The 15,261-nt window shown below is 37.3% G+C and overlaps 1 protein-coding gene across 2 annotated transcripts in view; it reads left to right on the top strand.

The window, feature by feature from the left end:
• Positions 1-15,261, top strand: part of COL6A1 (collagen type VI alpha 1 chain) — a 343,520-nt gene that overhangs the window by 91,861 nt on the left and 236,398 nt on the right. For both annotated transcript variants that reach the window (XM_044075923.1, XM_044075922.1), the window contains exons 6-7: positions 3,129-3,149; positions 14,581-14,601. In XM_044075923.1, the coding sequence (XP_043931858.1) occupies positions 3,129-3,149; positions 14,581-14,601 (42 nt within the window). The remainder of the gene's footprint in view (positions 1-3,128; positions 3,150-14,580; positions 14,602-15,261) is intronic.

The raw sequence follows: 15,261 nt of genomic DNA on the forward strand, positions 1-15,261 counted from the left end.
ATTAGTGTAAGGACTGTGCTTTAGAAATTAGATCTTTGTAATAATTTAATGTTTGGCAGGGTCTGCTTAGCTATACTACCATCTAGCATACTCTGTCCATGTCTCAGTTAACTACCATCATGTTACCTGCTTTAGTGCCATGGCACACAGAACAATATTCAAACCTTTTAATCTTATTTACAACGGGGTTATATGCTATAGATCTTGACCTGGGTGCTGTGCCTGCATACCCTGTACCTATAAATATACCACTTCCATGGTTACATCAGCTCAGAGGAAAGAAAATAATGGAGTTTCCCTTTCCCTAGTAGCTATAAAGAACAGGAATGTGGGAGCAAAGCCCTCACACTGTGTGTGTGTGTCTAGGAACACAGTCTTCCTACAAATATGCTTATATGCTATTTTGATAGATTATGGTTCCCAGTGGGACAGTGAGACCGATAGGTTTGGTGGCAGTAACACTGCTGCCCAGTTATCAAGGCAGACTTGCTTAGCATATTTGGCTTTGATGCTCAATCATTACCAAATGTATAAAAACAAAAGAAAGAAAGAAAAAAGATTACCAAATATACTTTTAAAATAAAGTGCCCTTTATTTATACTGGGTAAAGCACCTATGCTGCTAGTCAGTCTGTGCATAAATAAAGTTTACCTTTTTGTGGGTGTGAATTTTGATAAAGAAATACCATGTTAAATTGATCAAACTCTGCCTACCTATCTAAGATTCATGTTAAATTGATCAAACTCTGCCTACCTATCTAACATTCATGTTAAACTGATCATACTCTGCCAGCCTAGCTAACATTCACTGTTATTCTCATCATTCAAGTCAGACCTAACGATTCACGATTCAGAAAGGAACAGCTAACATTTTCATGAAATAGTCAAGTACCAACTCCCACAATATGATTTTCATTCAGTCTCTTATACACCCCTGTTTTGTTTGTGACCTCCTTTAGTTTCATATGCCTGCCTTTTGCATGTGTTTGGTATTAAAAGTGTACTGGAAATATTTTCATACAGGCACACATTTTATTATGTATGTAGTATGTATTATATATGTGTGTGTGTGTGTGTGTGTGTGTGTGTGTGTGTGTGTGTGTGTGTGTGTGTGTGTGTGTGTGTGTGTGTGTGTGTGTGTATAAGAGAGAGAGAGAGAGAGATGTATAGGAAATATGGTTATACACATTATACACATAAGCACACATTATAAATATATATAGACATATATGTGTGCAGGTCTACTTTAAAACACCGACATGCCAAAACACAGAGACCGGAAGATCGACAACTGAGATGACCGACACCCAACGCTGAGAACACCATGTTAAGGTAAGTGTGCGATAGTGACAGACTTTAGAGTTAGCGGCAGATTAAGTGAGTTAGGGTTAGGGCGTGGGTTAGATGAGTGTGCGATAGTGACCCACCTTAGGGTTAGGTTTTGGGTTAAGGTTAGTGCATAGATAGTTGTGTATGTAAGGTATAGTGTAGGTTTGTAAGGCTTTTGGTGTGGTTGTGTTGTGTGTGTGTTTTTCAGAAAAGGTATTTGTTTTGTTTTGTTGATTGTCGGGATTGTGGTTTGTCGGGCATGTGAAATTTCGTGCTTTTGAACTGTCGATCTTCCGGTCTATGTGTTCTCGTCGTCGGTGTTTTGGCATATTGGTGTTTTAAAGTCGACCCATGTGTGCATGTACATGTCATACATATACATTTGTTGAATATTTGTGTAGTTTTGTTTCATATAACCCTTGCATGTTCTAATATTCTTGTGCATATTTTGCTTTTTATAAAAAAGTAAAATCCTTGATCCATTATAGAACTGCTTTTGCCCACAATAGTATGCATGGATCCGGTTGTTTAAAAAGCCTTATCAGTTAAAAAAAAAAAAAAGAGTAAAATTCCTTCCTTTTATTTTAACATGCAGTCATTTCAACAGTAATATTTCCTGGAGTTAGGATTCTGTTTTCATGGATGCACCTCATTTACTTGTGCTTTTCTCAACAGCCTACCCAGACAAAGTATTGTTAATTGTAACAATTGTTCCCAATCAGCAGCAGACTCCTTTTCCACAGTTTAACATGAGGTCAGGGGGTCAAGTCAACTGTTGTAACTTCTCTAAATGCAATGCCAACCTTCTTTGGCAGTTAGGGCCGATTATTACAAGTCTTATCTCATGCGAACTATCCATCTCTGTGTGTGATGTTCTCATGCCTTCTTTCCATCTCTCCCAAATCTTATTCATCAAACTGTCTTCTGCTTTCCTGCATATGAGCCCACAACACCATATGTTTTCTCTGACTTTATTTGCAGTTGGAGCTACTTTGCCTTCTGCACCGATGTCATTATTTTTTCATCGGTCCCACTGGTATCATCCTACCAACTGTGTCAGGCAATTCATCTCCATCACCTCTAGCTTCCTCAAGTGCTCTGCCTTCATTGCTCAGGCCTCTGTACCATACAGTAGTACAGGTCACACCATTGTTCTATGTCACTTACTTTTCAGCTTCTGTGTCATTTTCCATCACACCCTATCCCTGAAACTCTGTGACACTTAGTTGTAGCCCCCCGGATTCTATCTTTAACTTCATTATTTATAATTCCCTTATCCCGCAACCACCCCTCCCAGATACTTGAAATTGCTAAACTCTCCCATTATTTTACCTAATATCTCAGTTTTCGGCTTCTTCTGATCCCCCCAATTGCTGTCATGACAGTGTGTCTTGTATGTACTCTGTTTCATCACACATTCTCAGTTTGACATTCTGAGTACTCCCAATATCATATAATATAATAAATTAATGTGCATAGTATGATAATCATACATACTTATACACACAGAATAGAACATCTGTTTTATTCTAATGTTTAGTCCAGCAATTAATTTTAAAAATAGCATCATTACACAAATATTTTTTTTATGGTAAAGAACAGAATTCTGATTTTTTTTCAAGAATGGATTAGATTTAATTTGAAATGTAAACATAGAATAATAGTACATTTCTGCTCTCCATGTTAAAAAAATTAAAATGATTATTTCTTTAAAATTTAAGCAGCTAGATATATCTTATATCAGCTTTCACATATATGAAGATGGTGCTAACATTTTAATTGGTTTATTTCTTCTTTTAGAAAAATGTGGCCAAAGAAGTGGTAAGTTTTTTTTTTAACTATTATCATTTTTTGTCATTCTATCCAACACTATGTTAATGTTTCATCTGGGCATGACAAAACTAAGTGATATCGTACTAATAGTTGTATTGGCATAAAAAAGCTAAATGACATCATACTAATAGTTGTATTGGCATGACAAAACTAAATGACATCATGCTAATAGTTGTATTGGCATGACAAAACTAAATGACATCATAATAATAGTTGTATTGGCATGACAAAACTAAATGGTATCATATTAATAGTTTTATAACAAGCATATAACATAAAATGGTGAGGAGTTATTTTTGAATTTGTTAAGATAATGATTTTGTGACTATGGTATTTTACCTACATTGTATAAAATGTTTTATTGATTTATTCATTAATGTACTTAAGATGCCTACTGTAAGGGGAAAAACAGCAAACAGCATAGAAGCTCTCAGCAATAACAAACAAACTTGCCTGATTTGGTTAGAATGATGAATTAAAATAGACAATAGGAGGTAGAAGTAGAGTCCAAAAAGAGACCCATTTCTTGGTAGACCAGATTATTAAAAGAGGCTAAGCCATAGGGTCAGATCAATACTGGAACAAATATAGCTTATCAGATGCCTCAAGACAAATTTTAGGAGCACGTCTTCACCCAATGACCAAAGAGACTATAGTGGGACATAGAAAAAAAAAAACAGGCTGTCTTTTAAATAAAAGGAAACACATTACATAGGGTTAGAAAGCAAGATCTTAATTGCCAACCTGGCAGCAAGCAACATCATTAATAACACAGTACAGGAGAAATATTGCAAGAGTAAGAAAGATGTTCCAAAAGCCTTGCCGCACAATTTTACACATTTCATTTAAGTCAGGTTTCCATCTGTAAGGCCAAGGTAGAGGGAATGGTTGTAATCAAGACAAAATTATACTAACAGATGGATCACAGTCGCAATCAGGACAGTTAAACTAACCCATGGATTACTGTCAAAATCAAGACAGAGTTATACTAATGCATGGATTACAGTCAAAATCAAGACAGAATTATGCTAACACATGGATCACAGTCGCAATCAAAAGAGAATAATACTAATGTACTGATCACAACTGCAATCAAGACAGAATTATATTAATGCAGGGATCACAGTCCCAGTCAAAGCAGAATTATATTAATGCAGGGATCACAGTCCCAGTCAAAGCAGAATTATATTAATGCAGGGATCACAGTCCCAGTCAAAGCAGAATTATATTAATGCAGGGATCACAGTCCCAATCAAAGCAGAATTATATTAATGCAGGGATCACAGTCCCAGTCAAAGCAGAATTATATTAATGCATGGATCACAGTCCCAGTCAAAGCAGAATTATATTAATGCAGGGATCACAGTCCCAGTCAAAGCAGAATTATATTAATGCAGGGATCACAGTCCCAGTCAAAGCAGAATTATATTAATGCAGGGATCACAGTCCCAGTCAAAGCAGAATTATATTAATGCAGGGATCACAGTCCCAGTCAAAGCAGAATTATATTAATGCAGGGATCACAGTCCCAGTCAAAGCAGAATTATATTAATGCAGGGATCACAGTCCCAGTCAAAGCAGAATTATATTAATGCAGGGATCACAGTCCCAGTCAAAGCAGAATTATATTAATGCAGGGATCACAGTCCCAGTCAAAGCAGAATTATATTAATGCAGGGATCACAGTCCCAGTCAAAGCAGAATTATATTAATGCAGGGATCACAGTCCCAGTCAAAGCAGAATTATATTAATGCAGGGATTACAGTTACAATGCAGACAGAATTATATTAATGCATGGATCACAGTCACAGTCTAGACACAATTATAATAATGCATGCATCACAGTTGCAATCAAAACAGAATTATACTAATGCAGAGATCACAGTTGCAAAATGTGAACAAGGAATCAGATTCTTGATCTGGGGAATACTTTTAAGACTGAAGAAAGATTATTTCATAACAGCTGAAAAGCGTAGCTCAGGAATTAGACTTTTGACAAGAATTTCCTCCATTACAGCTATGAGAAGGAAATTCCATTTTATTGCTACTATAAACAGTAAGGTCATAATGAAAAGCATGATGCAGTGACTAGATTGTGACGAGTACCAGCTGTCATCTCAGGCTCAGCAGGATTGAGCATGCTATGAGTAGCTGTCAAATGACAGTTTTCAAATGTGGTAATGTCAGGCACTCCTCTTGAGAAAGGAGAGCATAGCTGGTTGTCATTAATAGTGAATACATCTACCTTGAGAAAGCATATAAACTGAGCCCTGGGGTAATTTGCACATCAGCAGATGACCATTCAATGAACTAATCAAAGCCTCATGTAAGAGAATGGAAAACACTGTTTTTGTTAGTGTTTTGCCTTTTAATAGTGAAAAGAAAATACATATTTAATTCATAAGTTAAAACTACTTTTTGTCAACATTCTGTATCTTTAAGATTGAACTAGCAAAACAAGAGTAAAAAGCAGGATTATTTATATATGTACTATCTGATAAAAAGAGGGAAAACATATAATATTTATTTACTTCTTGTTAAAAGGGCTAGTTTCATTAAGCCATGAACCTTTTTCAGAAGATACCCAAGATAATATTCGTATTGATTAGGGAAATTTGGCCAGGGCATCAGGGTGTAGATGTGGGAAGAGGAAATGCAAAGCAGTATCATATGATTTTGAATATCTGTTAAAAGTTACTAACATGGGTTGTTTGCAAAATGAAAAGAAGCTGTATGAGTTGAATACGGTTGAAATAAAAGGCATATTAAGACAAAAATATATGTTTAAGTTGAAAGAGGAGGATGTAATGCTATGGTTCATACTGATATTAATAAAGAGGAGAGTAAAAAGAATGGCTGGAACTAGTCAGGAGACAGTAGTAAGGTCACCAGGGAAATTAAATTCTTATTTGGAAGACTATGTAAGGGATATATATATATATATATATTGTAAAACAAGGTGATATAAGATGAAGAGTGAAGAGAATAAAAGGCTACAGAGAGTTGTTAAAATCAACAACAAAAAAACAAAACCTTCTGTGTCTAAGAATTAGAACATGTTGGAAACAATGTGGAATACTGTTCCAGGTGAATATGAGTTAACACTATTGGCTTTACAAGCAAATTAACAAAAATGAGAACCAGAATTTCTTAAAGATTTTCTAATAAATGTTTAGTAAATGGTGTAAGAGATGAGGATGTGTGAGAGTTCAATTATATATTTTATGGAAAAAGGGACAGGGCTTGTTTAAAAATTTGGAGACCTGTATGTCTTTGTAATATTGATTACAAATAATGAAGAAGATACTTACAGAATAGCTGTAATGTAATTTTGGAGCAGGTAGTAGGAGAGGGTATGTTCATAGGTTCATTGGTAAGTACTAGGCTAGTTGTCCTTGCAGGCTATTTTAAACCTAGCCAATTTCCCTTAAGTGGTGAGAATCAAACCTTGTAACTTAGATGAGGTAAACACTTTAACCATTATGCCAACCCCTAACTAGGGATTAAAGGCAAAAATGTGGAGGAGGTATTCACATTTAAGGAAACTGTGGATGAGATTAGGACAGAGGAGGTAGAAGGGAATTTGACATGTTCTACTTGTTCGTGCTTGATGTACTTTGTGGTTTGAATAAACTTGAAGGTGGTCAGCCTTTTCGTTTTCCACTTCCAGTTTGTTTGAGGAGTTTGGTCAGAGGATATCGCTTTTTCTTGAATTTGACATGTAATACAAAGACAGCATTTGATAGTGTTCAGCATAGCCAACTGTGATGCATATTAAAGAACTATGAGGATGGAATTACTTATTTATTTAGTCATGCATGCAGTGGGTTAATCTCACTAGGCAAGTGGTCTCTTATCATTCCTTTAGAGAAGTATCATAGGGTTGATTATATCCCCCTCAACTACCTCCAGCTCAGACAGATGAAACCTTGGTTTAATATCTCATTCGAAAGATGAATTTTAAGATTGCTGAAAATAGGGGTGTGATTTGGTATACAAGTAGTAATACAGATATGGTGAAATGGAGTTATAAAGGAAATAAAAAGAAACAGTTGGGTAAGCAAAGAATTTAAAATGACGTTGTCAAAAAATGCATACCTACTTTCAGTTGTATTTGGCAAATTGGCTTATTTAGGGAAAATTTATATGGTGCAAGGAAAATGTGAAAAGATAAGTCTGGAACTTTTCTTTAGTATGGGGGGGGGGTTGGGGTGAGGTTACGAGTTATCCAGTGAAGAAAGGAATAGTTTATTCTAAGGGCAGAGTAAGATTAATTAATCCTGTTGAACATTTAGTATTACGTAGGTTTTGCATTACGGCAAAAATAAAAGTTGGAGGAAATATTATAATTCATAATTTTGAGAGAAAATATCAAGAGTTGTGGAAGGTAATGGGGGAGAAAAGAAAAATTATGAAATTATATAATACTGTGGAAGGTAAAAATGAAAAGCTGGCCTAAGGAAAGAAGGCAGGGTGTGAATAAACTATGAGTTTATATTATTATGATAACCCATTAGGTGAGTATTGAGACTAGTATTACAGAAATGATAAAAAGGAGGAAATAAAGGTATAGAAAGATAAGGAAATGGAAAGATTTTTATGGAGGTTAACAATAAATAATAATAAATATAATTATTAATAAATTGCTAGTCAAGACTTCAATGACGGACAAGCAGTATACAAAAATACTGTGTAATGCATAAAGTAAAGAAGAAATGGTTATATGTTACTGAAATGTAGAACAGCACTGAGTTTTTGATAAAAAAAGAATTATGGAAACAGTTTTGTGGTACATAACATTAGTCTGAGCATGATACTTAGGGGTTTATGGTGTAGGAAAAGGTAAACTGGATGACAAGGTGGATGAAAACGAGTTATTGTGTATATTGCAGATATTCAACTCAAGTTAAAATGCATTATATATAAAATCGATTTGAATATTGAAACAAACAAGATTTATATTTGCAGGACAAACACAAATTATTAAGGCGCTAATGCATAATTTTTTGCAAACAATATAAATAATTGATTTATCTTGCTATACTTTCTTTTGATTGACTGTTAATAAGGTGATTTTAATAAAAAATTACTACTCTTTTCATTAAGGTCTGTGGCATATTTTAAATCTAACTAAATTACCCCCAGTCCAGGTAGATGGAACCTCAGCTTAATGTCCTATCTGACGGACGGCACACAGTCTTTTGCTTTATATTAATTTTAAATGATACATGCATGCCGAGTTCTTCAATTTTTTTTTATAAAATGCATTTGCCCACAGACCCCTGACAAAACACAGCAAAATCTGGAATTGCAACCAGTTTTATTAAAACAGTCCAATACAAAATTACAATTAATTATCATGAACATAAAAATAATATTAGGGTTCCAACTAATTAACAGGACAACATTTATCTTGGCAGCATGGAAAATGCCCAACTCCTATCACATACAAGCAGTGTTAAATACCACCACTCACTCAGAGCACACCACCAAACATTCCAAAGCAGCATACCACTGCTCACTTCTGGATGGCCAAACATTAGAAACAATAGGGGTTCAAAAGCAGCCCCTTTTACTCCACCAACCAGGCTGCCATAGCAGGCTTTTCCCTCATTTTCCTTTATAATTCCTTAACCAAAATCTTTCAAAAATAATGAAAAATGAACATCAAACAAATCTAAACTATTATTACTGAAGTGAATTCCATCCATTCTGCTCTGTGAAACATCCCTGTCATCAAATTTCCTGTGCTCAGTGACATACAGACGTAGCCTCTTTAATGCCCTAGACATTTTATGATTAACAAACTGCCAAGCTCTCTCCAAACCAATTGATTTATCCATGTACCTCCACACCAACCTTGGTACAATCTCAGGCCAAACTATTACCATCCCTAGAAATCTTTGCTGAAACTCAAACAAACCCCTAACAGTTCTACCTAACAATGTTCTTTTAGGCAGGCAACCTAAATCGTTACTACCTAATTGAACAACCAAAATGCCAGGTATACTTAATGCTGACTGCATCTCTTCAAACTTCCCTAACAAGTAATGCCATTCAAACCCTCAAAAGCCATAAAAAGACACCTTCCATCTGCTCTGACCTGACTCAGTGTACATCTACCTGGTCAAATTAACGATCTCTTCTATGCCCAGAAAACAAACAAATGACACAACAAGACAATATCTCTATCTGCAAAATAAAACAATTATCCATCTAACAGACAGCAACATCGACTGTAAGATAAAAAAAAGCTTTAGATGACCACCTCCCCAACCTACATATCAATTCTTCAGATGTTCTTCCTATCCTAAAAGAATGTGGCAAAAATCTGTTCTCAGCAATGCCCTGACTATCCAAAAAGCCCTTATCATTGATATAAACTGTGCTGCCACTATAACCTTGGCATCCTCAAAATGAAAAATAACCTGATCCAGTGCACCACCGTGATCTGTCTGCAACTGTCTGGCCCATGCTAGCAAACATAACAAGCATTCAGCATTACCATGCAACACAGCCTGCTGCCCTTTCCCTAACTGATGAGGTTTTGATCAGTGTAACCATACCACAACCAAAGAATCATCAGTACAAATATCTCCCCACAACAACGCCCTCAACACTTCCCCAAGCCAAAAGCTCCAGTGTACATAAACATCTCCAGAGAAGCCCAAGCAGTATAATAATGACCACCAAATTATACAAACCTTTCATCCATATCTGAAGCAGCTACTGATTCAGTAGAAAATGACTGCCCACACTTGGTCCCTTAACTCTGTCCCAAGCCTTAGCCATCCTATTCACCACTTGTGTGCTTTTGTAATTTTGGAGAACCCTGCTCACCTGGCTGCTGTGATAAATGCACCTTAATTGATCTAACTGCCTCATCAAGAAAAGGTGGCATCTCAAAGGATACTAATAATCTATCAGCCTCCAATTCATCAGCCAACAACCTCTGAAGTACCTCTTCCTTCCCTATAACAGATTTCAAATTGCAGAATGACACGTCTTTCACCACAATACCTGACTTCATTGAAAACTCACTAGTAAAACCTTCTATCAATTCCTTAGCCATGTCAGCATCAGGAAAATCACCCAAGTGGGCAGCCAACTCCTGCATGTTAATGGATGAGTGGGGCAACCTGATTCTCTGTCTGCTCTTAAAAACACGTAACACTTCCTTGCCCACAAAAAAATACCTCTATGTCTAGGAAAGGGCTGCACTACATAAAACTGTTTGACCCCATCCTTCAATGTCAAGTACACATGCCCAACTTCCCCTTCCTTGTGCCAGCAATTTGCTGCTGCATGATTCTTTCTACAAGGTAAACATTCATGGTTAAACCTACAAACAGGCCACCACATCTCCCAGTATTAACCCTAATCTGTCCCCAGTTTCTCTCATTTGCCTAATTTATACTGCTGTATTATTCAGCATAGTTAACAACCATATCAGCATGCCTTACCTACCATCACAAAGCCTTATCCACTGCTTTTCTTTTACAAAAATGCTGGTCATACCACAAAGAGGCATTACCAGCTCTCAGCCTGTGTGCCCCCCAAATTATAAAAAATATGCTAACAGTAGCAAAACCTGTGATATATATTTTATGATATATATTTTACCAAAACCACCACCATGTAATAATGCCCAGCAACCAATTTTCTGGTCTGTGCCCTAAACATAACTGACCTACTTCTGCCCAAGGCAGCCACCAGGTCTTTAGTGCTTGGACCTTCTGACTCAACCAACCTCTGCATGCCATTTACATCAGTCATAACAAATAATTCAACATACTCACCCTTACATATCTTCACCTTCCTAGCTGATCCCCCATGTCTAAAACCCCTGTGTCAGGAACCTGACCAAAGTCCTGCTCCACCCATTCACTTACCGGCACCAAAATATTCACAGCCTAGTCCACTCAGGTCCATCCAACACTCGCAAGAAATTTGTCATCCTATCAGCACCCACCTGGTATCAAATCACCAGCCACCTAACCAATCTCACCATCACTGTTGGGGCCCTACTGTTGAAACTTCGCTGATCCCTTCCCTAGCTGCTCCTGCCATCTTTCTCAATCTCTTTCCAATAGTATCCTCTGACACCTTGTGTCTCATCTAATGTCTCATCTGCTCCTCTGTGGATAACTCCTCCTGTGACTGCCCGGGCAGTACAGCCTCTTGTCACTGCACTGATGTGCCAGCATCTCTAAACAATTCCTTAGCCTGAAACACTATCAAAGCACAATGCTCCTTCAGGAATTACACCTCAACCATCTGGAAAACAAAAACAAATAAAACAGCAACATTAGTCATCTTCCGCTATACTAACACAATCCTGAAAAACTTCCCATACCTCACCAATTACCTTACCAATCTTAACTATTTGCAAGATAGGAAGAAAATCTAAACATTGCACAACATTTAGCTGCACTGCAAACCACACCTCTGAGTCAAAAACCTCTCCAACAGTAAAGTATGGCCTATATTGCTTCAACTCAGTTTCAGGGACCAATTGTACCATTCCCATTCCATACAATGTGGGTTTATGCCAACTTCACTTGCAGCGGCCTACCATTAAAAACATCTGCAAGAACCGAAACCCACACCCTCCCTCCCCTATCATCTGTAGCATTCTGGAACCTACTACCTATTTACTAACAACTCTGACTAATGTGCTCAAAAACTGCTTAAAATTTGTCCACCCTATCCCTACCTTATTTAAAACACTAAGATGTGCGACCGACCCTTTCATACAACTTTTTTTGTTGTTGTTACTGTTCTCTTAACTAAACCACCTTCCCTTAAAGTGCCAGACTCAGTATGACTTACCCCCAAATAAAGCATGCTAACTGCCCAATTCACAACAACCCACTACAGATAATCAAATACATTTCTCACCCATGTGCCCCAAACTGGATCACATTAAACAAGTGTCTCTTCGAAATTCCCTCCACAGTCTCACTGAGCCATACCTCTGAACTGTCCAGACATACTCAGAATGTCTAGATTCTGCTCCATACATTTAGTCCAGTCCTCATATATATATTTTTTGGGTCTATCTTAGAACACTAAACTTTCAGAATTTTGAGTGTTCTAATATCGAACCTATTAATTGAAAATTTAAAACATCGAACATACAGAACAGCAATTATTTTCCTAGGGAAAAAATTTGCTGTTTCAAAACACACACACACAACACAAGCACACCAAACAAACAGCAATCCACACACATACACCTAAACTCTTACACCTAACCCTACACTAAACTATACATATACCACTAACTGTCCACTTACCTTAACCCAAACCCTAACCCTAAGGTCCGTCACTATCACACAGTCACCTCACCGCGCCCTAACACTAACTCACCTACCCTGCCCTAACCCTCACGTCTACACAATCACACACTTACCTGACCCATGCCCTAACCCTAACTCACCTAACCCACCCTAACCCTCACTTCCATACAATCGCACACTTACCTGAACCCGACCTGTAACTTTCCACCACAGCACTGAAAATACTGAAGCAACAGAAATGGACAGCCGAATTCTTTCCCTAGGAAAAAATTTGGTTTTCTGTTTCTTCAATATTTTCAGCATTCACTGAAAATGGGTCGATATTAGAACACTGGAAATTTTGAACATTCTGTGTTCTAATATAGACCCTTTTTTTAGGATTAAGGTCAAAATTTACTTCAAACTTTTGAGTTTTATCCTTCATATCCTTCCAAAAATGCACACCAACATGAACCCAGTTATTCTAACAAATGTAAATTTATATGTGCACCCTTAAACATCCTTCCTTATTTTTGCCTTTGCCCAAATCCCCATTAACTCAGCTTGCCCCAATTGCTTGTGAGGTATGCACTTCCCTGTACATGAAATGCCACAACTGCAGCAGAATGGCAATCACTACTGCTCAAAACACCAAAACCCTCAGAAATACGGATTCCTCTCTCTTGATTTTTTTCCTTTTGTGTCTTCTTTTTTTGTTTGTTTGTCTGTGTGCCCCCAAAACAAGGAAACATGCTGCATCCTCATGATCACAGAGGCTGCTGTCAGATGTCACAATGTGCAGCCAGGGCATGCATACTCATTACAATGACTAAGAAAAGCCCTACAACATTAAGTCGTTATAGCAAGCAACCTGCCGTAACTCCTATGCCAAACACGTCCAGCATGCACACCAGGCCCAAGCACTTCCAACTTCCTGGCAAAAACTTGGTCAACAAGAACTCAAGCACAAATCAAGAAGATAGCAGCAGCATTCAGTGCAAATTAAAATAGGGGTTACATTAGCCTGAAGGCTGAATATTTCCTGCCATACCAAAGTCAACCAAAGGTCAACCAGAGAAAACCAAACACCCACATAGCCAGTCAACCTGCCAGCTGCAAAATAATTCAAGTGTGCTAAATATTCTGTCGAACACTGCAAACAGCAAAGCCAGTCCTGGTTTGGTCCTACATGACACTTTTCCAACCTTATGCATTCTCCTGGTAACTTTACTTCTCTCTTTAAATGCAGCATATACTTCTTTTCTACATGAGGCTGCATTCGTCTCCCTGAAAACATGGGGAACCTTCCCATCTGCTGGGGGAAGGGCAAAAACCTTACTTACAATACCCATAAAACTTTATCTAGCTTACCACCAGCTACCTAACGCCAGGCCAAAACCTGACTGCTGGTCACTAGGATTTGTCTCTAATTTTGCACAGTGCACTAAATCCATGACAAAAACCTAACCCCCCTCTCCTTACCTTAGTTCCTCCAGTAATCTAGCCCCCTTCCTCTTTTAACTCTCTTTTAACCCTTCCCTTCCCAACTAAAATGTCCATCTCCATCCAAATCAACCCAGGTGTTTCTGGACAAAAAACTATATTTTGCTAGAATGTGCAGGTTGGGCGTCAGGCTGGCAACTCGGCTCCATAAAAATCCACTGCCAATCATTAGCAGACCGGAGTTCTGCTGTGGCGACCCCTTACTAGGAAAAGCCGAAAGACAAAATAAATCATGGCTCCACAATTTATAGTTTTTCAATACATCATGTAGCTGAAGGTACTCCCAGATTTACTGCTGGCTATGTATATTCTTGAATGTTTTTCGCTAGCCTAAATAATGATTACTGGTTGCTGTGTACAGGAGCTTAATGTACTAATGGATCATAATGTTATAGTGGTAACAGACGTTTAAAATCACCCATTAATTCCTACTGATAATTTACTTTAAAAACTGTTTCTGTAAGACCAGATTTTGGTCACTAGGTGATTTCATATAAGGAGTTGTATGTGTGCAACACAGAAGGAGAGAAAAAAAGAAAAACACAGACCTAGTGGTATAATGTAAACTGTGTATAAATGACAGAAACGTTTCCACTGAAATTGTGTTACTTATTTTGCTTTCTTTTCTTTGCAGTGCTGTACTTATGAATGCAGGGTAAGTTAAATTCGTTATTTGTTTGCATGAAAAGGGAAAGCTATTTATTGTATTACATTTGTTTCACTTAAATGAAATCACTAGTGTTTAACAGAATTTCAGATTGCTTGCTTCTTTGATGACAACCATACCTCTCAACTGTCCAAAATTTCGAAGAATGTCCAGATTTTTGCCTCATATTTTTGGTGTGTTCCTCATAAAAGTTGTGGTTTTCTGGCAAATCACTGGGATGATCCAAAAATTGAAGTCACCATATAATGACATACTTGAGTTTCAGACTTCAACTCCTTCAGAAAATGTATGTTAACACTAACCCTGTTAGTCTAGCAACTAAGTTAACAAGAACAATATTTAAAATCTGTCCCTATTTTTGGGCCTTTGTACCCCCATTTTGTCAGACTTTGTCCAGATTTCTTGCACTTTAGGGTTGAGAGGTATGTTGACAACATATGAAGTTTGACAGAGATGGTCATTAGATGGATATTTGTCCTTTCTTCTTACATGAAGGTATTAGGATCTATTTGGCCTTTAGATCAAACCACCTTCCAAGAACTTCACTGAGATCTTCCAGCGAATGTATATTGTTTTAAGAAAATCAAGCCAATAGTGGTGGTACATATTATTAGATATTGAAGAGATATGCAATGTCATTTATCATTA

This window comes from Protopterus annectens, chromosome 6.part1 (genome assembly GCF_019279795.1).
Source record: "Protopterus annectens isolate FY-2018-M chromosome 6.part1, PAN1.0, whole genome shotgun sequence".
NCBI classification, from domain to species: domain Eukaryota; kingdom Metazoa; phylum Chordata; order Ceratodontiformes; family Protopteridae; genus Protopterus; species Protopterus annectens.